The 26725-nt window shown below is 51.2% G+C and overlaps 11 protein-coding genes across 11 annotated transcripts; 5 read left to right on the top strand and 6 right to left on the bottom strand.

Moving 5' to 3' along the window:
* Positions 1-463: 463 nt before the first annotated feature.
* N7474_001922 (CCR4-NOT core DEDD family RNase subunit POP2) lies at positions 464-1985 on the bottom strand (the record flags this gene model as incomplete). The annotated part of the gene is made up of 2 exons (XM_057193337.1): positions 464-1456; positions 1515-1985. The coding sequence occupies 2 exons, from the start codon at positions 1983-1985 to the stop codon at positions 464-466; spliced, it is 1464 nt and encodes a 487-aa protein (XP_057058290.1).
* A 274-nt stretch (positions 1986-2259) lies between these two features.
* Positions 2260-2578, top strand: N7474_001923 (NADH dehydrogenase [ubiquinone] 1 beta subcomplex subunit 3; the record flags this gene model as incomplete). The annotated part of the gene is made up of 2 exons (XM_057193338.1): positions 2260-2357; positions 2410-2578. The coding sequence occupies 2 exons, from the start codon at positions 2260-2262 to the stop codon at positions 2576-2578; spliced, it is 267 nt and encodes an 88-aa protein (XP_057058291.1).
* Positions 2579-2950: 372 nt separating this feature from the next.
* Positions 2951-4501, bottom strand: N7474_001924 (WD40 repeat domain-containing protein; the record flags this gene model as incomplete). The annotated part of the gene is made up of 1 exon (XM_057193339.1): positions 2951-4501. One exon carries the CDS (start codon positions 4499-4501, stop codon positions 2951-2953), a length of 1551 nt encoding a protein of 516 aa, XP_057058292.1.
* Positions 4502-4664: 163 nt separating this feature from the next.
* N7474_001925 (WD40 repeat domain-containing protein) lies at positions 4665-6446 on the top strand (the record flags this gene model as incomplete). Its single annotated transcript, XM_057193340.1, has 1 exon — positions 4665-6446. One exon carries the CDS (start codon positions 4665-4667, stop codon positions 6444-6446), a length of 1782 nt encoding a protein of 593 aa, XP_057058293.1.
* Positions 6447-7093: 647 nt separating this feature from the next.
* Positions 7094-9532, top strand: N7474_001926 (DUF803 domain membrane protein; the record flags this gene model as incomplete). The annotated part of the gene is made up of 2 exons (XM_057193341.1): positions 7094-8003; positions 8055-9532. The coding sequence occupies 2 exons, from the start codon at positions 7094-7096 to the stop codon at positions 9530-9532; spliced, it is 2388 nt and encodes a 795-aa protein (XP_057058294.1).
* Positions 9533-10441: 909 nt separating this feature from the next.
* On the top strand, positions 10442-13365 carry N7474_001927 (uncharacterized protein; the record flags this gene model as incomplete). The annotated part of the gene is made up of 11 exons (XM_057193342.1): positions 10442-10622; positions 10683-10775; positions 10835-10942; positions 11010-11086; positions 11154-11261; positions 11320-11498; positions 11548-11616; positions 11666-11881; positions 11931-12228; positions 12293-12531; positions 12588-13365. The coding sequence occupies 11 exons, from the start codon at positions 10442-10444 to the stop codon at positions 13363-13365; spliced, it is 2346 nt and encodes a 781-aa protein (XP_057058295.1).
* A 179-nt stretch (positions 13366-13544) lies between these two features.
* N7474_001928 (uncharacterized protein) lies at positions 13545-14659 on the bottom strand (the record flags this gene model as incomplete). Its single annotated transcript, XM_057193343.1, has 4 exons — positions 13545-13692; positions 13746-14102; positions 14161-14271; positions 14337-14659. 4 exons carry the CDS (start codon positions 14657-14659, stop codon positions 13545-13547), a joined length of 939 nt encoding a protein of 312 aa, XP_057058296.1.
* A 580-nt stretch (positions 14660-15239) lies between these two features.
* N7474_001929 (uncharacterized protein) lies at positions 15240-16544 on the bottom strand (the record flags this gene model as incomplete). The annotated part of the gene is made up of 5 exons (XM_057193344.1): positions 15240-15645; positions 15748-16121; positions 16172-16239; positions 16292-16328; positions 16383-16544. The coding sequence occupies 5 exons, from the start codon at positions 16542-16544 to the stop codon at positions 15240-15242; spliced, it is 1047 nt and encodes a 348-aa protein (XP_057058297.1).
* Positions 16545-17643: 1099 nt separating this feature from the next.
* N7474_001930 (alpha/beta hydrolase) lies at positions 17644-18491 on the top strand (the record flags this gene model as incomplete). The annotated part of the gene is made up of 2 exons (XM_057193345.1): positions 17644-18051; positions 18168-18491. 2 exons carry the CDS (start codon positions 17644-17646, stop codon positions 18489-18491), a joined length of 732 nt encoding a protein of 243 aa, XP_057058298.1.
* A 3546-nt stretch (positions 18492-22037) lies between these two features.
* On the bottom strand, positions 22038-22829 carry N7474_001931 (uncharacterized protein; the record flags this gene model as incomplete). Its single annotated transcript, XM_057193346.1, has 1 exon — positions 22038-22829. The coding sequence occupies one exon, from the start codon at positions 22827-22829 to the stop codon at positions 22038-22040; it is 792 nt and encodes a 263-aa protein (XP_057058299.1).
* Positions 22830-25872: 3043 nt separating this feature from the next.
* N7474_001932 (uncharacterized protein) lies at positions 25873-26564 on the bottom strand (the record flags this gene model as incomplete). Its single annotated transcript, XM_057193347.1, has 3 exons — positions 25873-26150; positions 26329-26414; positions 26491-26564. The coding sequence occupies 3 exons, from the start codon at positions 26562-26564 to the stop codon at positions 25873-25875; spliced, it is 438 nt and encodes a 145-aa protein (XP_057058300.1).
* Between the last annotated feature and the right edge of the window lie 161 nt (positions 26565-26725).

Raw genomic sequence — 26725 nt, forward strand, 5'->3', positions numbered from 1 at the left:
TTTGTCATAAGGAACTACGTACTCGGACTACAGTTCCCAATATAGGTTATTTTGCGAGTGTGACACAAATGGAAGAGATGATGGTATAAAGCACATCGAACTGTACATTATTAACTAAAGAAACAAGACGCTCCCACCAATCTACCTGCAACCCCAAAGAGAGCAAACGCAGTAGCCAAGATGACCATGTTAGAAGAACGACACCTGGTAGAGAGCCGAAGTGAAAACGCCCCAGACATGGATTCAGATACCAGCCAGATCAGAAGAAAAGATACAGAAAAGAACGCCGTACACCCTTCCGACGCGACATATGCGCCGGCGAAGAGAATAAGAAAAGAAGCACATGCAACGCGACGAGAAGAAAAGCAATGCCGAAGATCGAAGAAAACCAGCACCAGATTTCCACTGGGCTTATGTACATGCAATCATATCGTATCAATCCCCAATTCGGTTGTCTTTAGACTCAGATCTTGCCCATCTGAAAGGACCCCATTGATCCGCCGGGGGTCACAGCCCCGAAGCCTGTTCCATGGTGCTGGGGGGTGTGAGCTCCACCGGTATGGTGGCCTGTGTTCGGGGTGCCGGGAGTGCCAGCGGCAGAGTAGATGGTGGCCCCATTAAGATTCGGGGTTTGGTGAGGCATGTGGTGGGTCATCGCGGGCATCTGGCCATTCAGCCCCCAGATCTGGCCGGAGTATTTGCTTTCGTCGATGGACCCATTGAAAACCAGCTGCCGCATCTTCCAGTAGATCTCGCCCGTGACCAGCGAGTCTGATCCGGCCTGGTGAGCAATCCCGACGCGTTTCACGCCGAGCTCGTCTGCAACATCTTGCAGACCAGATTTTTGCCCCAGGTTGGTAAGGATCTGGGTAGCTGCCGGGGTCAAAGGAGAGTCGTTGACTGCTTGGTTGCGGCCAGCGTGTTTCATGAGGTACTTGATGTCATATAGTGATGGGAAGAAGATGTTAAGGAGCTTATGGAACTCCTCTTCGTTTTCGGGTAAGGGGGAGCACAGCATGATCTTCATCAAATAGCCAAAGTCGTATCCGGAGTGGAAGGAGACCCAGTTGACGTCGTCCACCAGGACCAGACCCGAGCTGATCAGGAGGGAACCGAACTCGAAGGGGTCGATGCCGTTCTTCTCATGCATGGAAAAGTCAATACCGGATTTGGCGAGCATTGCCGTTGACTCCTGCGCATACATATCCCCTTCCAGCGAGAATCGGAAATTGAACTGCCAGGTGCACGGCGCGGGGACCATGGCATTGCTAAAAGGTTGTCCGTTAGAGTCTGCACCGGTAGCTGGCGGCACCTCCCCTTCGGAGTTGAAGAGAGTAATTCCCAGTTGGATCATTTTGAGGAGGTCAACGTTGCATCGGAGAGTCTGGTAGTGGTAGTCTGCTTTGTTCGTGAATGACCCAATCGGTCGCGCAACGATCCCTGGGAACTCGGTATCCTAAAACCGCAATCAGTATCACTGTCGTGAATGTTTGGAAAAGGTGTTGGCTGCTTACCATGCTGATATAGGGATACTTATCCACCAACTGCCGCAACACCGCCATCTCATGAGCCAAGTTGTGCTTCCACACATCCCGTATCCGCGTCTTGACCGCGCCCGCTTTCGTCTCTAATGCCAGCCGGCCATCTTGAGCCTGGTGCAGCTGCTGTTGTTGCATCTGCGCCCCTCGCGCAAACCCCATCTGCGCCGCATGGCTCGCTAGGCCAGTTCCACCACCATCAGATGCGCCGGCAGCGAACCCGGCAACGGACATTCCGTTCGCAAGGCCCGCGCCGGACAAGGTGAAGGGATTGATGTTGGTATTTGGGTTTCCTGCAAAACCAGGGTGGCCACCGAGCGAAGGGGGAGGAAGCGCCGAGTTGGCGGATTGGGCGTGGGCGGGGTGGTGTTGGGACTGGACATGCTGTTGTAGAGCATAGGGGCCACCTAGAGCCGAGGGCCCGTATCTGCCGACAGGAGGAGGCATTTGTGGTGAGCGACGGAAGTAAGTGGGTGTTTGAGGTTAGGGAGAAGATGGAATTAATGGTCAGTTTTCGGTCTTCGAAAGGCGGGCAGCTCTGACTCGCCGAGTTGGGTTTAGCGCCTCCGTTCTGCCCCAGCACAGATCTCGCTCTCTCTTCCTCTCTCTTCCGCTCCCTCCAGCTAACTACAACCTCAGTCCCCCCAATTGCACCCGTCCGAGGGCTTTGATCTCGTTTGGTTTTCCTTTCATCTCTCCTCACACAGGCAGTCTATCCACAATGCCTGCCCGAAACCCCACCGGCTTCGACATGGCCCAATTCAAGGCCGCGGCCTCCCCATCCTCCGCCTTCGCCAAGCGTGATCCCTGGGCTCGCAAGTACGATTGTTTCTCCTATAGGTGTTATGTCCGGATGCTAACAAGTTCCCAGTGAGGCATGGAGATATTACGGCCCCTTCAGCCGCTTCAACCGCTTCAAGGGCCTGTTCCCCGGCTTCGGCATCGCTACTGTCGCTTTCGCGGCCTACTGCACATATGAACACTTTTTCCTGAAGGACGCTCATCATCACGGTGACAACCACGGCGAGGGCCACCACTAGAGAAATTCGAAAAGAGGAAATTTGCAAGGACCTGCTGGTCGACGGACGAACGACGGAGTGGAATGCGGGATACTCGGGATACCCTATAAGACGAGAAACGGGACGTCTGTTATCTCATCAGTCGGAGGACTGTCTGTCGGAGCAGGTCAGAGATCTGCTCTCATATTCAAATGAGAAGCTGTCGGCGCTTTGGGTTGGCTGATTCGGGTGTACATAGTCCATGTTCAATTACCACAACATGTTTTCCTTTTCTTTCACACTAACGGACCTTTCCTAAGCTCCTCGATATATTTTCTTGACAAAAGATGATCTTCCCTCTATGAGTAAGTATAGCATGATATCATCAGACACATTAATGCAGAGAGAGGAGCGTTACTCCTCAAAAACCAAGGCGATGCCATCATCGCCGGCAGTGACAATGCGCTTTCCATCGAGGCTCTGCACAAATCCCATAATGCCACCAGCCTGTTCGCCATCCTCGTTTTCTGTCGCAGGCAGATGCCCCTTCCATTCCTGCAACAGCCCCTGCGCAGCGGCAGCAGTACCACCGCGTGCATCCCAGCGTCGGACAACACCATCCAATCCAGCTGATGTGAGCACATATGACCGCCCTGGTTGGGCTGCATTGGCAGAGGCAAGAGGACCCGGACGCGGAGCAGCGGTGGGAGCACGGCTCTGCAGGAATTCTACCTTGACGACGGCACTACCTTCGTGCGCCTCCTTGATATGCCGGCGGACGGCGAACCGGTGAGCGGCATCGTAGAGAGCAATGGAACCATCCACGGACCCGGCAGCGAGAAGAGTCAATGGTGGTTGGGAGAAGGAAAGAGTCTCAATGCCGTCGGTCTGGGCCTGGAGGGCAGCTACGATCGTGCCCGACGCAGAGGTACTCGTAGTAGCCTGCGAAGCCGGGGCAGCTTTGCCCTTGGCCTTTTGTACCGGTGCCGCAGCAGCAGCCAGACGAGGTAGACCGACGACCTTGATGTGTCCGTCGGCACCACCCACGGCGGCAATGCCGCCACCTGGTGAAACGGCGATAGAGTACAATCCGCCATCCACGGCAAACCGCTGATCCTCCGCAGTCAATCCAATAATAGCGTTCGTACCCTGGGATCCGGAAATACCTGCAGCGGCAGCTGCGCCAAATACATCATAGACATAAAAGCTGCCGTCCTCGGAGACCGTCGCAAGCAAGTTTCCGTCGGGCGTCCATGCGCCAGCGGTACAGGATGCGGTGTGCTGGAAGAAACTCTGAATGATGGTAATGGGCTGCGAGGCATCCGTATGATCAATGCGGAATACCCACGCGCTGCCATCATTGGCACCAATAGCAACGACATTGCGTTTCTCATCTGCGCCCTGAGCGTAGGGACACACAGCCACCCAGTTGATCTCCTCCACCTCCTGTGCCTCGGCGACAAAGTCCCATGCGAGTCCGGTCGTCTGGGGTGAGGTGTCCCGCCACGCCCGCAACTTGCCGTCCAACCCCGCTGTCACGACATATTCTCCCGCTGGCTCGGTAAAAGCGACTGCATTGACCGTGTCGGTATGTCCGTGTAGCTTAGCCAATGGATTCAGTGACTCTCGCTCTCGCGGTTGTGGGTTCGACTCATAGCTCTGCGGAAGGACCGGGCGAGGGCCTGGGGTCGAGTCGAATATGTAGGCGGTGTCGTCGCCGGCACCAGTGATGACGATGTTGTTGTGGATCGGATGCTGGGCCACGCAGAAGACAGAGTCATTGTGCGAGTCGAAATGTGCAGCGGAGTCATTTTGGAAAGTCTGCTCCTCGTAGGTCATGGGTTGGTCCTCGTCGTCGTCCGGGTCGGAGTCCATGGGCTGATCCTCGTCGCGCTGGAAAATCTCCTCGGCCTCGTCGGCGTCGACGTAGGCATCCTCCTCATCGTGAGGGTTGGAAGAAGACATGTTTAAGGGGTGGTATGAATATTAATGGAGTATGAATGAATGGAAGAATATCTTTTTCTTTCGTCGATTAGAAATCCACATCCCACGAAGACAAACAGTGCAAACAAGCTTGTTCTTATCGGCCGGACTTTCTTCGTTCTTGATTTCATCTTCGCAACCAACCATGGACGGCTTCGACGAGGAAGCATTTAAACAATTCTTTCCTTCCGGCTTCGGCAAGCAGGAGAAGACGGTTGACGTCGACTCTCAGATCAACCGCTCGAAGCGCGCCGAGGTGTCCGCGCAGCCGAAACCGCGAGCGGACGAGGATGAAAGGAAAGAATTGGCCGCCACTGATCCCGCCCTCGAGGCAGAAGAGCGCCGCGATGAGCGTAAACCAAGCGCTGATGATGACGATGATGACTCTGACGATTCCGACGATGATGACGAGGACGAATTCCCTGTGTCTCATGAGCTTGTTCTCAAAACCCATGAGCGCGCGGTGACCACTATGACTGTAGATCCTTCCGGGGCGCGATTAATCACTGGCTCAATCGACTGCACCTTGAAGCTTCACGATTTTGCTTCAATGACCCCTTCCACAATCCGCGCATTCAAATCTGTCGACCCTTCGGAAAAGAAGACAGCTGCTGTACAGGATACCCATGCTGTCCACTACGTTGCATTCAACCCAATCTCGCCAGCCTACGTTTTAGCGGTGCCCGCGACAGCTCAGCCACGTGTTCTCAGTCGTGATGGTGAGACTCTGGTGGAATTCGCGAAAGGGGACATGTACTTGCGGGACATGCACCATACGAAAGGACACATCTCGGAAGTAACCGCCGGTGCCTGGTGCCCCACGGATGAGAATCTGTGCGCTACTGCCGGGACCGATAGTACGGTGCGCATCTGGGACGCCAACGTGGGCCGCTCGCAGAGGGAGGTCATTGTGCACAAGTCCCGGGCTGCTGGGTCCGCTGGACGCACCAAGATGACTGCCGTCGCATGGGGCTCGCCAAAGCAGGGCGGATTGAATGTTCTTGTTGGTGCCGCTCTTGATGGCAGTTTGGCTATGTGGAGTGGCGACGGGCCGTTTACGCGGCCGAGCGCTGAAGTGCGGGATGCGCATACGCGTGATACTTGGACCAGCGGTTTGGATATCAGCTCCGATGGACGACTTGTTGTCAGCAGGGGCGGAGATGACACGATCAAGCTCTGGGATACTCGGAAGTTCAAGACTCCAATCACCACAGTCACACATCCCTCAACCTCCTCCCGCTACCCTTCGTCCAACATCCAGTTCTCCCCTACATCTGCGAATGTCATCACGGGCTCAGAAACCGGCCATCTACACATCCTGAACCCGGCCACATTGAAGGCAGAGCTGATTACTCCCGTCACGCCTGGATCGCCGGTAATCTCGGTGTTATGGCACGAGAAGCTCAACCAAATCTTAACCGGCTCCGCCAATGCCGAGACCCATGTGCTCTACAACCCGACCATGTCCACCAAGGGCGCGGCTCTCGTGATGTCCAAGGCGCCCAAGCGCCGTCATGTGGATGACAGCGCGACCTTCACCACTGATATATCCCAGGGTCTTTCCGGCGACTCGGTGGTGGTCGGCACCAATGGCGTGCCTCATTACAGCTCGGCAACATGGTCCGCACGACATCCCACTGTTGGTCTGACAGCCTCGGGACGTTCTCGCGACCCCCGTCGGCCACATGTTCCGCAGCAGACACCGTTTGGCAAGTCTACGCCCGATGAAAAGCACATTCGCGAAAATATCCCTCTCAGCTCCATGCGTGACGAAGATCCGCGCGAGGCGCTGCTGAAGTACGCGGAAAAGGCTCAGAAAGATCCTATCTTCACCAAGGCATATCAGGAAACACAGCCAAAAGCGATCTATGCCGAGCTCAGCGATGAGGAGGAACCTGGGCCGGAGAAGAAGAAAGCGCGACGATGATTTAATAATAACAACTTGGAATTGTATACTACACAGTGCATTTATCTGATAACAAAGGACATGATACCCACGCATCCCATCCCTTGCGTCCGATCTAATCATCTGTACACCTGCTTTTTTCCCCTCCTTGCGATCTACATATTCCATGACGTTCATCCGCGACCCGGTCGAGGCGAGCGTGCCGGCACACCAATTAAGCCACACAAGGATTCGCACGGGCATTCGGATTCTAGTGTTTCAGTGGCGCATTATGAGTCTAGTTAACAAGCCTAGTTTAGTTCACTTGAGTCACTAGTTAACTAGCGCAGCCTGGTTAGGCAACAAATGATGACTGATGCGCCTCCCGCCCAGCTCCGCCCATCTTCATTTCGGCATCGACTTCTTGGTTCTCCCCGACAAGCTCTTTTTCGAGCTGAACCACCATGCTAAGTGTCGCATTGTGACCAGATGCTTACCGCCAACATCCGGACCTATTTCCATCATCGACTGTAACTGTCGGACCTCCCCCAAACCGTGCGGGGTGAGGCTCCAGGGGGATTGATTATCTGTCTGCGTGTTTGGCGACCGTGGACACCACCCGGTAAATGCCAGCGGATACTTTGATCCTGGGAGTCAGTTATTTGGCGCGCTCTGTTTGATTCGCCCAAATGGACTCTTCACAGGGGCCTCTGGTAGCTGGCTTGCTCACGACCCTGATTTCCGCGACTGTCGCGCCATCCTCCTCAACCCCCACAACTCTTCCGATAGACTCGCCTAACCATGACGATCAACCTGAAGGGATGCACCACTGGTCATCGCTGATCGGTATCGTGACTGCCTTGATCGGGAATGTCCTGATCTCCTTGGCTCTCAATATCCAGCGCTACGCCCATATCCGCATTACGAGGGAGTGGGAACGCGATAATACGCAGAAGGAGGCTGCCGGGAGACAGTCACATACGGGCCTAGGGTCGGCGGGTCCCTATGGGGCTGTGGGGATACAGAGGGGAAGATCGAGGGAGCATTTCGAGTACCGTGACGAGGAGGAAGAGACTTCCGAAGACACTGATGGGACCTCGCGCCCTCGGGATCGTCAACGCGAGTCGTTCACGTCAGATGGAACTGCTCGCCCGGGAGACAAAAAGACCGCGCGCGCAGATAGCAAGAAGAACTACCTACGGTCGCCTTACTGGTGGGCGGGACTAGTGCTGATGTGTTTGGGCGAGACGGGCAACTTCCTGGCGTACGGCTTTGCGCCCGCATCGATCGTGTCGCCTCTCGGGGTTGTGGCCCTGATCTCCAACTGCATCATCGCGCCGTGTTTGCTCAAGGAAAAGTTTCGTCAGCGTGACTTCTGGGGCGTTCTTGTCGCCATTGCTGGAGCAGTGGTGGTAGTGCTTAGCGCCAAATCGTCCGAGGAGAAAATCGGGCCTCATGAGATTTGGGTCATGATCACTCGCTGGGAATTTCTGCTCTATCTCGCAATATCGATCATTTTGATCATCGTTCTGATGTGGGCGAGTGGCACGTACGGTCCGCGGTCGATTCTGATTGATATTGGGCTTGTTGGCTTGTTCGGTAAGTGTTTATGTCTTTCTTCTTTTTGCCCCAAGTACTGACTTGCAATAGGTGGATATACGGCGTTGTCTACTAAAGGCGTTGCCTCGTTATTGTCCTTTACCTTGTGGCACGTCATCACCTTCCCGATCACCTACCTGCTCGTGTTCGTCCTCGTCTTTAGTGCCTTGATGCAGATTCGGTACATCAATCGTGCTCTGCAGCGCTTCGATTCTACTCAAGTGATCCCGACCCAATTCGTGCTCTTTACGCTCTCGGTAATCATCGGTAGTGCAGTGCTCTATCGTGATTTCGAGTCGATTCCAGCTGCACGTGCAGTGAAGTTTGTCGGGGGCTGTCTGTTGACCTTCTTGGGGGTGTATTTCATTACAAGTGGCCGAGTCCGGAGCGATGATGCGTCATCCTATTCATCAGAAGATGAGGAAGAAGCTATCGGCCTGCTGCATGGTGAAAGATACCAGGACAGAGTCGATTTGTCTCCTCCAGGTCAACAGCTGCGCGTCCAAAGAGAATTACGGACAGCGCCCGAAACGCAGCGTGGTCGGTCACCTTCAGGTTCTTTGTTGAGCCAAGGCATTGACGGAATCGATGACGGGCAGTCCACTCCGAAAGGGGCCCTTTCCGTTGTCACGTCTTCTCCTGGTGGCTCTCTCTCCGCCGATTCACCTTTATCTGCTCCATTCTCTGATCACCCGTCACCATTGCGGCCTCCATCTCATATGTCCAATCCTTGGGCTGACCGCAATGAACGGGCCGTGGGTACCGAACGGCCAACTACTCCTCAAGGCCAGTCCAACGAAGCTACGCCGAGATCAACGGTCCAGCTTCGTTACCCGCCGGCCCCGGGCGTGGAAGACACCCCGCCGCTGAACGAGGGCCGACGCGCCTCTACTCCAACCACCGCAGATCAGCCTCATTTTCCTGGTCGGAGTCGTACAAGTGCTGAGACACCTCCACGACGCGCACTACGTAACTCCATCTCAAATCGTTTCTCGCCCGGACCCCTTTTCCCCACACTCTCTGCTGGTTTCAGTGCCGTGGTTGCGGAATCTCTTCGGCGAGGGGAAGGAAATTCATCAGTCAAGGATCGCACCAAACGGAAACTAGAACGCCGGAGACCACTTGACGGTGCATTCAGAGATGGGATCGCTCGCTATCACGATGGGGATGATGGCCCTGCTGGTGTCGGCGGCGATGGCCACGACACCCCGGCTACGATTGCCACCGCGCGGCTTCAGTCCGCCACGAGTCTGGCTGCTGCCCCTGCAGAGGTCGGACGATCTTCTACGCCGGCCCTCGCAACCGAGATCTATGCCTTGCCAACGCAAAGCGCACAAGAGGGGGCCACTCGTGTTCGCAGCCTCAGTGAATCTATGAGTGGTGGGCTTGCATGGTTGGGTGGTGTTCTACGCAAGACTCATGCCGACAAATACACCGAGAGTGCTGCTGTATCGCAAGGAACACCTACTCCGCCAAATGGCGATAATGGACCCGGTGATACGGGCGCCCAGGCGGAGACACGGCAATAATTGCACCGGAATTTGTACTATGGCAACGACGGGAGAGTGGCTGGGTCACTCGAGCTATACATACTCACGTTTTCATACTCTTTTACATCCCCCTCTAATTCCTTCTTGCGCGGGACATTTGTTTCTTTCTGTTCAGAAGTATCTATTTGACTGATGATTGGCATATTGACTGTTTATAATTGGCATCATCATTGCATTCTGCGGGTATATGTTATGTCACTATGTCTTTTAATACATATGGTTTCGATAGTTTAATGACTTAGTGCTACGTCGTTAACAATGTCCAGCCGTTTGGGCTGACTGAATTAACTTCGTTTACCTTTGTCCCAGTCGTGGGAATTCCGGCGGGGAAGCTATGAACGAAGCCCTAATAGGTGGAAAAAGGACCAAAAAGCATGCCTCCCCATGTCTGCAGGAGCCTCCACTGGCTGAACCTTGAATTTACCCGTCGGATTGCCCCCTCCAATCCGGGGTATCGGATCATTACCCTTGCAAAAACAACAGAGACTAATCCATGCAACAGACGGGGCGGAGAGTTGCTCCGTCTCATTATAGTGCTAGTCCCGGAAGCCAAAGCTAAGCTCAACACCCACGCAGTCTCTCATTAGACACGAATGCCGTGTACTACTGCGGCCTCATCTCCGAGGCATAAGTTAATTGCGAGACTAATACAGATCGAAACTTGCCCCGCATTCCGTGGAGATCACGGTGTGTCTCCGACAAGCTTCGCTTGCATTAAATTACCCGCAGGCGCAGGCCGAGGAATCAACGAGATGAGCTGGCGGGAATCTTGCATATTTAATATGCAGGACCACGCTCGCTTGTCCTCCGGTTCCTTTTTCTATGCTCATGGCTACTTAGCTAGTCGCATAGACTTAGCACTAGGAACACGAGAACATTTTGTCTGCGATGATAGTCAATCTATTTGCCAACGGGCTATTGCTTGGGCAGCTTTTTGCTGCGCTGGTCGCTGGTCATGGCGGTTCTAGCACCCCCCTCTACAAGAACGCGAAGGCGCCTGTAGATGAGAGAGTGAAGGACCTGCTAGGCCGGATGACCATCGAGGATAAGATGGCTCAATTGATGCAGGGTGCGCTGTCTTTTCTTTTATCTGTCACTGTCTCGAATACTGAGCATTTCTTTCTTGCAGGAGATATAACCAATTGGATGAATCAAGACACCGGGGCGTTTAACTACTCCGGCCTCGAAGCGAATATGGCCGAGAAAGCGGGCATGTTCTACGGTATGAATCAGTCTCAGGCTCGACGTACGAGAGGTGTTTATTTCTGACTTGATCGACAGTCGGATACCCTGTGTCCTGGCAATTGCTTGCCGAGAATATCAAGAGAGGTCAGGATTATCTCCTGCATAACACCACACTGGGTATTCCTGCGCTGGTCCAGACTGAAGGTAAGTGTTTGTCTAGAAATGAATAATTTGCCTTTTATAAACAAACTGATCAATTCGTCGCGGATAGGTATCCACGGCTTCCTGATTGGCAATGCGACGATCTTCAACTCGCCTATTGCATACGGCTCCTCTTGGAACAGGAAAGTGAGTGTTTGGTCTGCTGATAGCATGCAATTGTGGCGTAGAAAATCTAACAATTCTCTATCTGTAGCTCGTCCAAAAGATGGGAGAGACCATCGGCCAACAAGCCCGCGCGCTGGGTGCCAACCAGCTCTTTGCTCCTATCGTTGACTTGGCTCGCGAGCCTCGTTATGGTCGGGTATGATAACTATACCACAGATTTTCTGACGCTGAGCACAGCTAAGGAAGCGTTACAGGTCGAAGAAACCTTCTCGGAGGATGCCTACCTCGCCGGAGAAATAGGGTATAGTTACGTGAAAGGCATCCAGAGCAAGAAGGTTTCCGCAATGGTCAAGCATTTTGCTGCATTCAGTAATCCCGAACAAGGCATCAATACCGGACCGGTACATGGCGGCGAGAGAGAACTGCGGACGACGTACGTTGATCGGCCTTTGCCGGATATTTGGGTACTAATGTTTTCTCAGATGGTTGCCGTCGTTTAAGAGAGCTATTATCGACGGTGGTGCTTGGGGTGTTATGGCTGCCTATTCATCGTACGTATTTTGAGAAGGACTGGCTGGGCCTTATTCTGACCTTTTCTAGCTACGATGGAATCCCGGCTGTTGCTAACCACCTCACCATCACGGAAATCCTGAGAAACGAATGGGGTTACGACTACTTTGTCATGACTGACGCCGGTGGAAGTGACAGGCTATGCAGTTACTTCAAACTCTGCCAGAGCAATCCCCTTGACATGGAAGCCGTTACTACGCAGCTTTTGGACGCGGGAACCGATGTTGAGATGGGCGGTGGTTCATTGTAAGCGCGGCAGAAAACGACAGTGCAGGATGATCTAACAGCCACCTAGCAACTTTCAGAAGATTCCAGAGATGGTCAAGTCTGGGAAACTCAGCGTTGACCTCGTAAATACCGCCGTGTCCAGACTCCTCCGGGCCAAGTTCGAGATGGGCCTGTTTGAAGATCCGTATACTATCGCACCACAGAGCGAGTGGGCCAACATTCTGAACGGCCCCGAGGCTAAGCAGCTTGCAAGGGACTTGGATAAGGAGTCTATCATCCTGCTGGAGAATCATGATGAAACGCTTCCGTTGAAAAAGTCAGGCAACATTGCCGTCATTGGACCTATGGCGCATGGATACATGAATGTAAGTCGATTACTTCACATCCCACCTCTCTTTTCGGGATTTTGTCTCACATATTATTCGCTAGTATGGTGACTATGTGGTGTATGAGAGTCAATGGCACGGCGTCACTCCTCTGGATGGTATCAGAAACGCCGTCGGCGACAATGCCCAGATCCACTACGCACAAGGGTGTGAGCGGTGGAGCAATGACCAGTCCGGTTTCCCTGAGGCAATCGAAGCCGCGAAGAAGTCAGACGTGGCCGTCGTCGTGGTTGGAACGTGGTCGCGAGACCAAGTCCAACTGTGGCAGGGACTCAATGCAACGTGAGTTGAGCTGAACTTTATGGAAATACCGTAGGCTGACGGACATCTCAAACCAGGACTGGTGAGCACGTTGACGAAGATGACCTGTCCTTAGTCGGTGCTCAGGCCCCCTTGATTAAAGCCATTGTCGACACCGGCGTCCCGACCGTCGTTGTTCTCTCCAGCGGCAAGCCCATCACAGAAGTATGGCTTTCCAACACAACCCAGGCCCTGGTGCAACAGTTCTACCCATCTGAAGAAGGCGGCAATGCGCTCGCGGATGTTCTGTTTGGCGACTACAACCCTTCCGGCAAGCTATCTATGGGCTTCCCGCGATATGTCGGCGACATTCCGGTCTTTTATGACTACCTGAACTCAGGTCGTTCGATATCCGACTCAGGCGTCCAATATCCCAATGGGACTCTCGTCTTCGGTCACCAATATGTCTTCGGAAGCCCGATCCCCTGGTATGAGTTTGGTTACGGCAAGAGTTACGTGAACTTTGAGTACGGCAATGTTAGAGTGGACCGTAGCACTGTCTCTGCGTCTGATACCGTTACTGTCAGTGTTGAAGTTACTAACACTGATCCGTATCGCGATGGTACCGAGGTTGTGCAAGTGTACATCTCTGATGACATTGCTACTGTGGTTGTTCCAAATCGCCAGCTCAAGGGCTTTGAGAAGGTGGTCATTCCAGCTGGGAAGACCGTGAATGTGAAGATTCCTATTCCGGTTGAGGATCTGGGGCTTTGGAATACTCGCATGAAATATGTTGTTGAGCCTGGTTCCTTTACGGTTTTGGTTGGGAGCAGTTCTGCGGATATTCGAGGCAATGCCACGTTTACTGTGCGGTGATTGGGCTTGGAGTGGTGTGGTCACTGCATCTGGTTGGTCCTGTTGATATTGAAAACTTGAGAGAAATGCAGATAGTAAATAAAAGATGGAGTACGCATTCCACTGTCGATTGCTATCAAAAACACGATAGTTGTTAAGCCACGGACTCATACACTTCATAAGTGATTGTCCCACGATATTTACAGCTTCGGCTTCTCAGCCCTAGGCCTATTTCCGGTGTCCACTTCAGACCACCACGGAAAAATTGGTGGCGCATCCTCTTCCAGCGTAGCCTTAAAATCAGGCTTTCTCTTTTCAAAGAAAGCGCCCACTCCTTCTTTCTGGTCCCTACTCAATGTCAGCGCTATAATGCCAATGTAGAGAGGCGAATGGCAACATACTTTCCGCTGAACATATGGTAAAGCACCGCCGAATCAACCAAGTGCGACTCTTCCGCCGAGGCAGGTCCCCTCCACATCAACGAATGATTTAGATACGACGCCAGTGGGCTCACGTTCTCCGCAACCTCAGTCGCCAGTTCCAGTGCCCGCGGCAGCACTTTCTCTGCATGGGGTAGTGTCTCAGCGAAAAGCGGCCCAAAATGCTTGGAGTTTGGAGGGAAAAGACCACCCGTGGTTAGCAGGTACATTGCGCGCGAGAAGCCAATCAAGCGAGGGAGAAAGAACGAAGAGCTTGACTCCATGGTGATGCCGCGGCGGGCAAAAACGAAGCCGTACTTGCCTCTTTCGTACGCGATTCTTGATAATAATGTTAGTTTCTATGAATACAGAAAGATGAAGAAATAAATGAGTATACCTAATGGCCGCAGGCAAAGTCATAGTCATTCCCAACCCAACAGCAGACCCCTGCATCGCCACAATCGTCGGTTTGCGACATCGGTAGATCGCCAACGCCAAACGGCCGCCACTATAAAGATGGACATGAAGAATATCAGAACATAGATAATCATGAATTCAATAAAAAAGATATACCTATCTCGGTGGTCCACTGGTCTCTCTTTCTGTGTCTGGGGAAATCCAATTTCCAGATCGGCGCCGGCACAGAACGTCTTGCCCGCGCCGGTTAGGACAACGACTTTGACGCGCTCATCCACATCAAACATTGGATAGACTTTCTCGAAATCGCGCATCATGTCTAGGGTGAAGGCATTGTGTTTTTCCGGTCGGTTTAGAGTCACCACCACAACTGGTGTGGCCTCTTTGGCACCGGCTGGCTGGTGGTTTAGTTTGATGTGTGTTGTTGGAAGACTTTCATAGGAGAAGGGGATGGTTATGGGGTCAGGAGTGGGAATCATAATGAATAGGTTTCCTGAATGACTACTGTGTTTTTCGTGTTGTGAAGGGTTTACTGAGTTGGATTCTCCGGGTCATTATATACTTCGCTGCCCCGGTACGCTACCTCGGCCCCGCGTCGATCATTGATATGATCAATAATCGATCTGCCCACCGGTCGCTTACAGCTCGGGCCCTCGCCGCTCTCTCAGCACAATTAACAATCAGCATAATTAACATTCTGATTTTTGCATGGAATTTCCGGCGAAATGATTTCCTAATAACGACTAGTGCGCTGAGGTGGGGGCTTGGGAAATAAAGAGAGAGATTGGAGGTAAAGTCAATTTCGAATATCATTGTACACCATGAACGACACAAATTAATGTTGACATTACACTGTCACCAATGTGTGCCATCAGTCCTGAACGGAGATCATTTTTATTCGGTGGAACGCAATGAACAGGGGTAATGGATCTGTCTCAGACCGGAACTTGCAGTCAAGACACTATAAGAGCATGTATTACCGAGGTAACTCATTGTTGATATCTTAGCCTCGAAAGGTATTATTCTAGATGCCTATACATATTTTGGATCGATCGTAGATCAATCACTATCAACATCCGCTCCAATCATCGTCCAACCTTTCCCTTTAGCATGCGAACGACTCCCCAGATTGCCAGGTCCGACCCTTTCCAGTGCATAATCCCTTTCGCCTGTCCCTTCCAGCACACCCTCAGCGTTGGTGGATTTCGCCACACCAGCACGCCCTGGCTTATTTCCTCCAGTGGCAGACTGGGTATTATTGAACTTGGATGAGGAGCGGACAGTCGAGACAAATGTACTGGTGCAAGACTTTATGAGTGGCGCCGTGGTAGGCAGACAGGCCGAGATAATTCCCGCGGCTGTTTCGACTACGCACCAGGTTTGTGCGTCGGCGAGAGTCCAGGAGAGATCGGTGATATTGAAGATGAAGATGAGGCTGAAGCGGTAGATACTCGCAAATACGACACTGTATTCGTGTTAGCAATAATCCATTAATATCTAACAACTCCGTAGCCTGGAAGCCGGATCCAAACGAGAAAGGAGAGTGAGGAAACGGGGAACCGCATACAAACTTCCACTCAAAAATACTAAAATAATAGAAATGCGCTGCAACGTGCTCGCCTGCAACCGCCAAATAAGCCGTGCCGGTAACGCGAGGATACAGATATCCGTTACAAAATTCGGCACTCCGTTGCCGATCAGCGCAGCTTTGAGGTCAATGCAGTGACCCGGAAGCATGGGGTTATACACCCTAGCTATGGGCGTACACTGAAAGATAGCGACGAGATCAACGGATACTACCCAGGCGATAGTGATGCCGCCGAGAATATAACCACCGATTTTGATGAGGCGGACAGGGAAGATGCGATGGTACATAAGGAGGACAGAGAGTTTGATAATTCCGACGGTGGTGATATAGATCGGTTCGAAGGCGTAAACGAGCTATCCAAAGATGTCAGTGAGCTCATCGCTTCTCGCCGATCAGACTCTACCTTAAGGAAGATTGGCTGGTCAGTCGGGAGTATAGCGTCCATGTGTCGGCCCAAACCATAGTGGATGCCTTGATATTTGTCAGTTTACTTCCTGAAGTCAAGCTAATTTGTGAGACAGACAAACGATATTGACTGCTGCAAGTGCTACCACAAAAACCTGTAGCTAGTTTAGTCTGTGGTATTCAAGTAATCGAAGCGGCGAAAACCTCACCAATCCCATAATTAAAGTCCAATCATCCATTCCCAACGGCGCCCTCTTCATCTGGCGCGCCGCCAACCTGAGAAACATGAAAAATATGGCCAGCACGGCGAGTACGATGGTCGTAATGCGCTGTTTTGGCTGCGTCGTTTCGCCATCGTCGTTAGGCACCATTTTTGGCGACTCGGCCCTCTTAGAGAGGTAGGTAGAATTGTTAATACCCAAGACAGTTGAGAAGTTAAGAAAAGAGGAAACTAAAGGAGATACATGCGATAAGCCATTGGCCCTCGTGGGCGCCCATCGGTCAGGAAAAAAACAGACGCTATGAACTCAATTTCTTGAATTAAAAACACGTATAATGCATCAACTGTAAAGGTTTTGCTTGGAGATGATTGGAAGATTAATTCTCGAAAGGGAAAATTCTGTTCACCAGTACTGAATAGTTAGTTATACACCTTGGTTATGGTTTAGTCTTCGTCGGCATCGTCGTTGCCCGTGTCATATCTTGGCACTAAGGTGGAACGGCACTTGAACACGATCTTGAAGCCGCGAGGCTGCAGACAGGGAGTCCTAATAGGGGGCTCGGGAAAACTAGACGCCCTGCACAGCGGGTCGGCCCACTTGACTTCCCATCGCTCTGATATTTCCGAACGGTCCCATTTCTTCGGATTCACATCAGGCTGCCATACCGTAGAGCTCTCAAACTGCACGCCTCTCTTTTTATTGTCTTTAGAAGGATGGGGACTCTTTAACACACTTGACAAAGTTAATGGGAAAGATAGGGGCCGAAATCCTTCGCCGTTTCAAATGCTTTCATAGCCAAGCCACTAGAGTGTATTATCTCTAACACTAGCCTTATTCTCACATAACGATTATGTTGCACCTAGTTTACCCCTCCCCTTTATAATCATTTCAATTACCACTCGAAGTTATTCAGATGTTGATTGAACGCATTCCAAGTATATGCAGGAGGTTATTGAAATAGAGAGGGGTAATGAACATGAGGACGACGACAATGGTACTGATTAAACTTCATCCAGTCTCGGTTAGGACTAGGTATTCGCCCCCAAGTTCGACCCCCAACAGCTAGCGCGGTTGTAGCGGGGCAAGTAGTTGATTAGAAGAAAACCCGACTGTTCCTGGCTGTTCCATTATCATAAAATCGCGGAACCCTAAGCGAATTAATTCCACCCCTGGGTTCCGAATCCAACAGAATGAATCACCCACCTCCCCTATCTCCAATACTATATTAATCTTCTATGCAATTTTACGTATGAGTTCCCTTACATTTGTCTTCGCCCTCGGCGCCTGGGTAACCCCAAAAGTCTTTGGCCCCCTCCGAGCCCGTCTGGATGCCCTCGGTGTTTCGTCGGAATGTCCCCCGCACCCCTCAATTGGCGCTGAACCTCCCTCTAAGACTTTGGCGGATGATGTCGCTTCCCTACGTGATGTTTTGACTACGCTCGTGGATGAGGGAAAAGATGTTGTCGTTGTGGCGCACTCCTATGGTGGCGTTGTGGCCTCTGCTGCTGTCGAGGGACTGGATAAGATAGCTCGTGGAGCTGCAAATAAACCTGGCGGGGTTTCGAAGGTTGTTTTCTTGTCTGCATTCGCCCTAGACAAGGGACAGAGCTTGTTGGGTATGTTGGGAGGGAACTTTTTGCCTTGGATGAGGGTCGAGGTATGTATAATTGCCCCTCATACCGAACTAGATCTTTACACAGCTATTACCCTACTATGTACTTTCAAGATCTTCACACAATTTATCTTTATTTAACAAAGCTAACCATCATGTAGGGCGACTACGTCTATGCCGATGCTGCCGGCGCTGTCGGCTGGCAAGATCTCCCTCCTGGAGAACAAGAACAATGGAATGCTGCTATGGTACACACCTCGCGCTCTGTCTTCTCTGGAGAAGCTACCTATGAGCCCTGGCACGAAATACCCTGTGCCTATATCATCTGCGAGCAGGATCATGCTCTGCCGCCGCCATTCCAGGAGCAGTTTGCTTCTAAGGTCGGTGGGCCGGAGGACACCTATCGATTGCCGAGCTCGCACTCGCCGTTTTTGAGCATGCCGGATAAAGTTGCCGCTCTTTTGCAGGACATTGTGAGTGCATAAGTCAGTACTGTTGGATATTCTCTGTAAGCATGAAGCTATCACGATATGCAACAATCAAATAGAAATACATGCGTATAGAATTATTTTCCCACCGCCTTAGGCCGCTGCACATTTGGGTCTCTCTCATAATAGTGACGTTTATCTCGAACCCTACATGACTGTATCTGATGGACTATGTGGTGAAATCAACTTCAACATTGTCCCTTCACTTCTTAGCAGGAGCACCTAGTTGATCCAAGCTTTGTCCATTGCTAATCAAGCAAAAAGTGGCAAGGATGGCGCAGATGAGATTATAGCGTGGAGAGTTCTGACGTACTTGACACCACAGTCGATATCAAGGTCATTCTGATTCCATATCGCCTCAACCATGCGTTGAATCAAGGGGACATGATTAGATCGGCTGAGAGACTCTCGCCTCATTGCCGACAAAATTTGCAATATTTGGAGGCGTTGCTCATCCTGATTAGCCTCGCAAGATAGAACGAACAACGGCCAAGCACTCTCGCAAGAGCCAAGATTTTTGTTTAGAGCAGAAGGCCTTCCCTCACTAGTCTGTCGTGTTGAAAGGATGCCATGTTTACCCCCGCTACTGCGCGATTCAAGTATATCAACGCAGCGCAACGGTAGAGGTAGGTCAGCATTCCTTGCCTGCTTAATGATACTCCTATTCTATCGTAGAAAGTACCATGTTCTCCAACAGCTCCTGGCAGGTTTTGTTGAAGTTTCCGCATTATTGCAATATCAATAGAGCTGTACGGTGCGTCGTCGTGGTCATTCGTTGAAGGCCGCTTGCACATAGCCCCTAGAGGGCTCTGCCGCTTCAATTGCTTTTTGTACCCTATTTAGGACGTGGGTGATTTTGTAAGCGCAATAGTCATCAACTTTATCAATAGTCATTGAACTAAATTAGGATATTATAAATCCTTTTTATTCAATAAATAGCGAAATTTGCAAAATATCGGCTATAATAGACACCTGGGCCCGATTCAATGCAGTACTCAACGAAAACAATTAAGAAAAGTAACTGTCAGTAGTTTAATTGGAATAGAACCAACCAACGCAAAGAAATAAAACAAAAAGAAAATGGATACATGCAACAGTCAGGATTCGCTGGTGGTCACCCACCCAACTACTAACTGACCGGCGTGTGGCTTAAGTACGGCTGAGCGGACGGGAAGCCCTGTTCTCCACACCCTGTGGTCGCATGTACCAGTTCCGGGTTTAATTATAATGATATCCTAACAACAGAACTAGTCTACATACATAAGTGAGGAGGGTGAGAATCAGGTGAGAATTACCCTTCGTCGCGCCGCTGCCGCACAGACCCTCCCAGCTGAAATGGGGAATAGTATGATTAGACCACCCCTGATGGCCTTTATAACGAAGATCGGCGGGGGGCGCTGCTCGGGGGCGAGGCTACTCCAGTCTCCAAAGAATTGGGGGCCGTTCTCGAGACCAAATGATAAGAAACATATCGCTTTACACACCAGTTGAATCTGACCAGCTTCTGACCCCTCTTTTCAGTCGATGCTGGTCAACCTAGTGAGATCCTTCAGCAGCTCGTGGTCTCTACGGTCTCTACCCCGCCCTCACCGCCTCAGCCCTTCACATTTCCCCAGTGCGAAGATGGCTGGCAGTTCCAGCTCAAGGCGAGTCCTGCATGGTGCCTCCTATAAACTTCCTCACCGTCTCGCTAACATCTGTAAAGTCCCGTGACTTCACTACCCTCTGATTGCTGGCTGAATGTTCTGCAACACCTATCTTCAGAGGATTATTTGTCGCTTCTTTTAGTGTCCAAGAGCAGCAATGCTCTCGTCGAGCCTTTTGTTTTCAAGAAAATCGTTTGGGAATGGCGTCCGATTCCTCTCCGCAGAATATTCCTATTGTTTCGTGCCATCCTAGAGAAGCCAGAGCGCGCATCCGATATACAACACTTGAGTCTTTTGTCCCATCAAAGGGTCAAGTCAACCGATTTCTGGGAACCCCCAAGCTGCGGGACAGACTGCAAAGAAGAGATTACAGGATTCACAGATGTCTTACGGCACGCTCAAGCTATTGTTAGGACTGGTGGGTTTCCAAATGCTGATACCTGGATCCATGCTCTTGAAAATGGGGACCCCTATGCCTTTGTGTCCGTTCTCCTTTCCCAACTTCATAACCTGCGGTCTCTGTGCCTTGACTATTCTTTCGTGTGGCAGTCGGGGTTTCCGGGGCTGATGCTACGGCACGCTCTCTTTTCGTCCACAAAGTCATCATTATCACAGTTCACGTCCCTCACAGACGTGGACTATGGCGGGAATGTTCGCCGTGATACAATATCTGGTGGCCCTCCCGAGATTCACGAAGAGCCCGGCTATCCTCAGTGCAATTCGGATCAATTTCCTGCTTGGTTCTACTTGCCGTCGATCAAGTCTCTTACAATCTGGCTTCGGACTAAGCAGGGCATCGAACTGCCTGAAAAACGTCCGGAACTTTCAGGGCTGCAATCTCTCATCCTAGCTCGAACAACCATTCAGGAGGATCAGGTTCCCAATATTCTCTCTCTAGCCCCAGATTTGAAGACTCTGCATCTGGGAATGACATATAGATGGGGCAAAGAAGTAGCCTTGCAAGATGGGCCTGCCATTATTCAAGGTTTGAAGTCTATCAGAGAGTCTCTCACAAACTTGTCTTTTGGTATAGAGTACTTCCCACCTACTATGTGTGAGGTCTGGCTGGAAGATGGGGAGGAGGAGCTTAGTAACCCATTCTATGGTTTACTAACGCAATTTCCAAGCCTTCGTTCCGTTGAGATGCCAGTAAATTTACTTGCAGGATGGTCTACAGAGCCATCAACTGATCTAGTATCGGGCTTACCCGATACCGTCGAGCAACTCTGCTTGCGGGCGGATTATCAGACGGTCGATGAGGAAGGCTGGCAGGAGAAACATATACTAGATCTTATCGGGAACAATGCAGCGAGGTTACGAAAACACATACCTAGTCTGAGGCGAGTCTGTGTGCGAAAGTGGTCGCAGTTCTGGAGCACACCTGCTATTAACGAAAAACGAGATGCCGCGCGGGCGGCTTGTTCTCAGGAAGGAATTTGCTTGGAGGTTGTATCTGATCATGTTTCTAACGGGATCTGGACCGAGACTAGACTATGTCCTGAGCGGAAGGTTCTTTAAAAGTTCGCAATGTTAGACTTGGAAGGCTTCACCCTGGCATGATATATTCATAGTATTTATCTTATGCGAATGTAGCTCTTGGCTTCTCCGATACTAATCGCTGTTCATAGCTTTTCGCCTATATCTAGGTTTATTCGCGCAGCGAAAGAAGCCTTACCGAAGTGAAGAGCTACTCCGTTTATTTTCTACTGTAGCTTTCAAGACCTGAGCTGATGACTACTTTGACCTTACTATAAACGAGACTTCGAAAACCTGAATCCTTGCGACTTCTATATCTCACACGACACGGCATTTATATGACTATTGGGATTGTTCACACATATTATCCTCATCAGGGCCATGCTCAAGATCCTGAAAATCCTCACATATCTTTCTCTTCTCAACTGGGTCGTCGTTGTGCACCCGTCTCGTATCCAGGAAATATAGGCTGGAAAGAAATCCCCACGGGCTGATTGTTGGCGTAGCTCTGGCGACCCGTATTAACGACCTGGATACTGGACGCAAGGGCGCGCAGAGTATCTCTGCATCCAAAGTTCCCTTCTGACCAGCAAGGTGCCTTAATACGGCCTCTCTCGTAAACTCCTTCGTCGTCATAGTAGCCCTGCCAGGTCACAATCCTGGAACTAGCCGCTATATCCCGTGGATCTTGTCCAGTTTTTGAAGCTATCTCCAAGAGGGCAGTCATCTCACCGCACTTGGCGTCGAACTGGTGTTGTCCCACCCCGGTTTCCCGGCTGCACGTATCAAGCGCGTTCTTCAACGATACAGGAACTGTCTCCCACACGACACCGCATCGCTGCTTTCCGCGAGATGACTTCGTGACTTGGTATACCAAAGACTCTTTGCCTTTGGTTGACGAGGCGAGGTAAACGTCCCATTGCTTATTTTCATTTTCGTGTACAATCGCTGTCATGACCAGTGGAATCCGGTTTGGGTCCACGCTGCCCCATGCGTTCAAGAGCATGGATTTGAAGCCATCTTCGGCTATTTGCACCAGTTGGCCGTTTGTGACGTATTGGTTGAACGTAGCGACCGCGCTCCAGAGGTAGACGGAGTCCGCGCTGCCTGCAAGGTTTGGTGCCGAGGTGTCCCGGTATACTTGTATTAATGCCGCAAAGGAAAGGTCGAGGATCAGAAAGAGAAGAAAGCAGATCTTTCTGAGCAACAACATGTTGGTGGCTCAATCGAGACTGACTGCAGCAGGTCTCGCTGACCGGACGATGGAGGAGAGAGCTTTTTATAGCTCAGGTGGCTATCAAGGGAGTGTCCGGGCCAAGGAGGAAGAAAAAGAGCTAAAAAAGAAAAAGGGGGAGCTTATTTGGGGAGAAAGACCAGATACCATATCGGAGATGAGCTGAACAAGGCCATTATTAAAGATTTTCCAATTCCTGTTTGCAAATTGGCCCGAAGCCAATAACTATACAGTGTACCTAGCGATGCGTCTCAGCCTCGTGGGGGCAAAGGGCTAGACAGGAGTGAGTATCCGGTCACGGACCTTTCATTCGCAGCAGTTTTGGAATATCTATAGAGATTTTTGATGTCGTATGTTTTTTTTTTTTTTTTTTTTTTTTTTTTTGTAGAAATGATCTTCCTGTTACTAGCTTTACGCCCCGAACTTACTGGGATCAAGTGCCAATGGATAAGCACGAACCCCAGAGGAACAACTGCTGGAAGCCATATTGGGTATACATAAAAATAAGGAGTGCAGCATTTGTGCCAATGTTTTCTTTCATAGAAAAGATCGCCGTGAAATTAGCTTTCGGCCCCTTTGCCCCCAAGGTGGCGCAGGGTTATGTGTTTGATGTTCCTTTGACAGGACCAACGAGAAGAACCAGGAAAGCACAGGCCGAAGGTCAGACCAGTTTAGTAATGTGCACTTTACTGATGAATAGTTCATTGGCTTTTTCGATACAAAGCAATCTCTATTTTAGGCCCGCCGGAGTGTGGCGGAGCGGGGGGCTGTCAGCAGAGAAATAAGAAGACGATCTTCACTAACTTGTCAGGTCCACTCCTAATGTTCTTTCCTCCCCGGGGAAAGGGCTATGTTCAATACCGATCTAGAGGATCTTCAGGATCTTCATCGTATTCTGCATCTTCGGACCCACTGTCCGCATAAGCATACTACCTGCTGCTACCGGAAGCAGGCAAGTACTGTATGCCTTCTTGGCATAGAGGGAAAATCTGGCCTTCATTGGTTGGGTCATAGAGCCTTGTTTCTATTCCGCGATCCATCTTCAGACCCATTATCAGCTCATCAGGGGCAATTTCCTAATCTAGAAACCCAGTCTTCATTAGCCTCGTTTTAATTCTGCGTTTCATCTTCAGACCCGTTATCAGCTCATCAGGGGCGTTTTTACAATCCGATATTCCTCTCGCCACCAGAGCCTTGTCCCTATTCTCCGATGCCGTTCTCCACCTTGCTGGATCCAGGATGGTATACTTCACACCCCATGAATTGGCCCCAATACGGGGTTGTTGTATAAATGATTCCTCCCACTGCTGCTCTTCAATTCACCAATTCATAGCGGCAAATTGACTCTCGTTAGTATGGCTGTCAAGGGTGCTGCACTGCTGCTGCTGCTTCCCCTGCTGCAGGAAGCCAGCGCAAACTGGACCACAACTATCACAGCCAATCTCATTGTGCCTAATAGCGTCGCTCCTGTGGTCGACTTTGTCCCAACACCGCCGCCAGGTTCGACGCCTACGGTGACGCCTCGAACTTCTACCCCGTCGTCGTTCAATCATGCACGCAGTCACAGAGAGCAATTTACCTCTGTTGTCACCGTTCCGGATGGGAAGGTGCCCACAATTCACTTCAGTCCTATTCTCTCTACTAGCACCCCGAGGCCCAGTACTCCTTCAGTCGTTCCACCGAGCTCCAAATCTAGCAAGAATCCGGGGACTCCTTCCAAGTCGCCATCTGGCAGCGTGCCCGTTGTGCCGCCGAGATCATCTACTGGGGCCCGTTCGTCACCGGGTCAGCCTAGTTCCATGCCTACTACTCCAGGCTCAATCGGGACTACTCCTCCGAGCTCTTCTCCAAATGGACTTTCTAGTTCTATCCCGAACAACCCCTCGAGTGGCCCAGCATCGGGAACATCAAAATCTCTTCCAGGTGGCACATCAAGCGGCACCGGGCCCTCCTTTCCTTCGAGCTCGCCGGGTCAGTCGTTAACCACTCCTAGTAGACCGCCAGGTTCTCATACAAATTCTGCTGGAGGCTCAGTACCGACTGTGGCCCCATCGAATCAGCTTACATCGGCCGATCTGTCTTCCGCCCCTGACCTCGACTCCTTTACTGCAGGTGCAACTGGCAGTGATTCTGCAATCGGTAATTACGCGCCTACGGGCTCACCATCATCGGAACCCTGGGGTACATTGACTGCCTTGCCCTCTGGTACTATCACTGGGACCCCAGCCAACCACGATGCCTCTATTATCGCAGTCCTCTTGGGGAACATCTATAACAACATCGATGACCTTAAGAAGGACCCGAAGAGTTACAAGCAACATATCGAAGATATTGAGGACCTGTCTGAAGATTATCTTTCCAAAATAAACTTCGATTCGAGCAAGTCTCCTTGCTCAAGCCCGAAGAAGAGAGCCCTTGAAAAGAGAGGTCTCTTTGGTGCCATTGGAAACCTCGCCTCAGAAGCAGTTGGGGCCACTGTGGATACTGCTAAGGACATCGCTGATGCCGCGATTAGCTGTGTGAAGTCAGTTGCGGATGATATCACCAGCGAGATCCCCGATGACCCTGACGAGGTGACCGACGATATTGAGAACCTGGTCAGGAAGGGAACTGAGTATCTGGATGAAATCAGTAAAATTGTGGACGACATGGAGGAAAAGCTCAAAGATGACGATAACCACAGCTCTCAGTCCCAGTCTGAGTCCCATTCTGAGACCCAGTCTTCTGAAACGTCATCATCTACATATTCACCGTCGTCTTCACCGTCGTCTTCATCTTCGCCTTCATCTTCTTGCACGGCAAGCACTACCTTCTCGGACTGCACCTGGTCCACGATTATCTCCGCGATGCCTGGCTCAGCCTCTGCATCGATGAGTACGACCAGTACCGAGATATGTAAGACTCGGACCGGTTGTGATGCCTCCCCCAGCACGATGCACACAGTTACGACGATTGGCGGTGTATGCTCGCGGCCGGCGCTTCAAGTTTCGGCACCTGGCCCGGTTGCAATCACGCCCTCCGACTACTCTGGAACCGCAGCCCCTGGTTCTAGTGGTTCTATGCCCTTGACATCTTCGGTTCCTTCTACAATTCCGCCTACCCCAGTATCAGGTCCTACAACGACACGAAGCTCATCTCCGACTTCCAGAGGTTCCACAACCACATCGGGTCCTGCATCGACACGGAGCCCAAGCAAAGCTGGCTCCTTTACCTCGTCTGATTCGTCCGCCGCATCTGCATCTAGGGCTAGTGTTTCAGCATCGGAAGCAAGCGCGTCGAGCGCATCAGCTGCAGCAGCCACTCCCACCGATCAGCTCTATATCGCCTATGAGGACCCTACGGGGGCATTTGACGTCTACTGGCAAATCTTCCACATCGATATGGGCACCCAGACTATCGACTGGTGTAATTCGGATGCGCTTGGGGAGAGCGAAGCTTCCGGCGATATCTCACTCAATGATGTCCCTAACCCGCCTACAATCAGCTTCGGCGATGATGCGGACGTCAGTGATGATACTTTCAAAGATTGCACGTACAACGGCGATACCGCAACTCTCGAATGCCCTGATTTCAGTGTGGTCTGCGAAACGGACATGGAGTCAATGGGTACGGAGACATGCTACGATGTCTTGTATCCCACAGATTATGTGCCGAAGGTTTGGTGCGCGTGGGGTCCAGATGACACCACTTCGTGACCTTGAAGGATATTACCATAGATATTGTATTGGAGTTTTGTGATTTGAGTTTTTTTGTCGTATGTATTTAGTGGTAGAGGATTGGCACAGAAAATTTAACGTTTCGAGCACACTCAAGTAAACACTCCCCTCACTGTTGGTCATCTCACCCAGATGTGCCTTCCCTTAGTACAAAGAACC

This window comes from Penicillium riverlandense (genome assembly GCF_028828495.1).
Source record: "Penicillium riverlandense strain IBT 135883 chromosome Unknown utg000001l_segment0_segment0, whole genome shotgun sequence".
Lineage (NCBI taxonomy): Eukaryota > Fungi > Ascomycota > Eurotiomycetes > Eurotiales > Aspergillaceae > Penicillium > Penicillium riverlandense.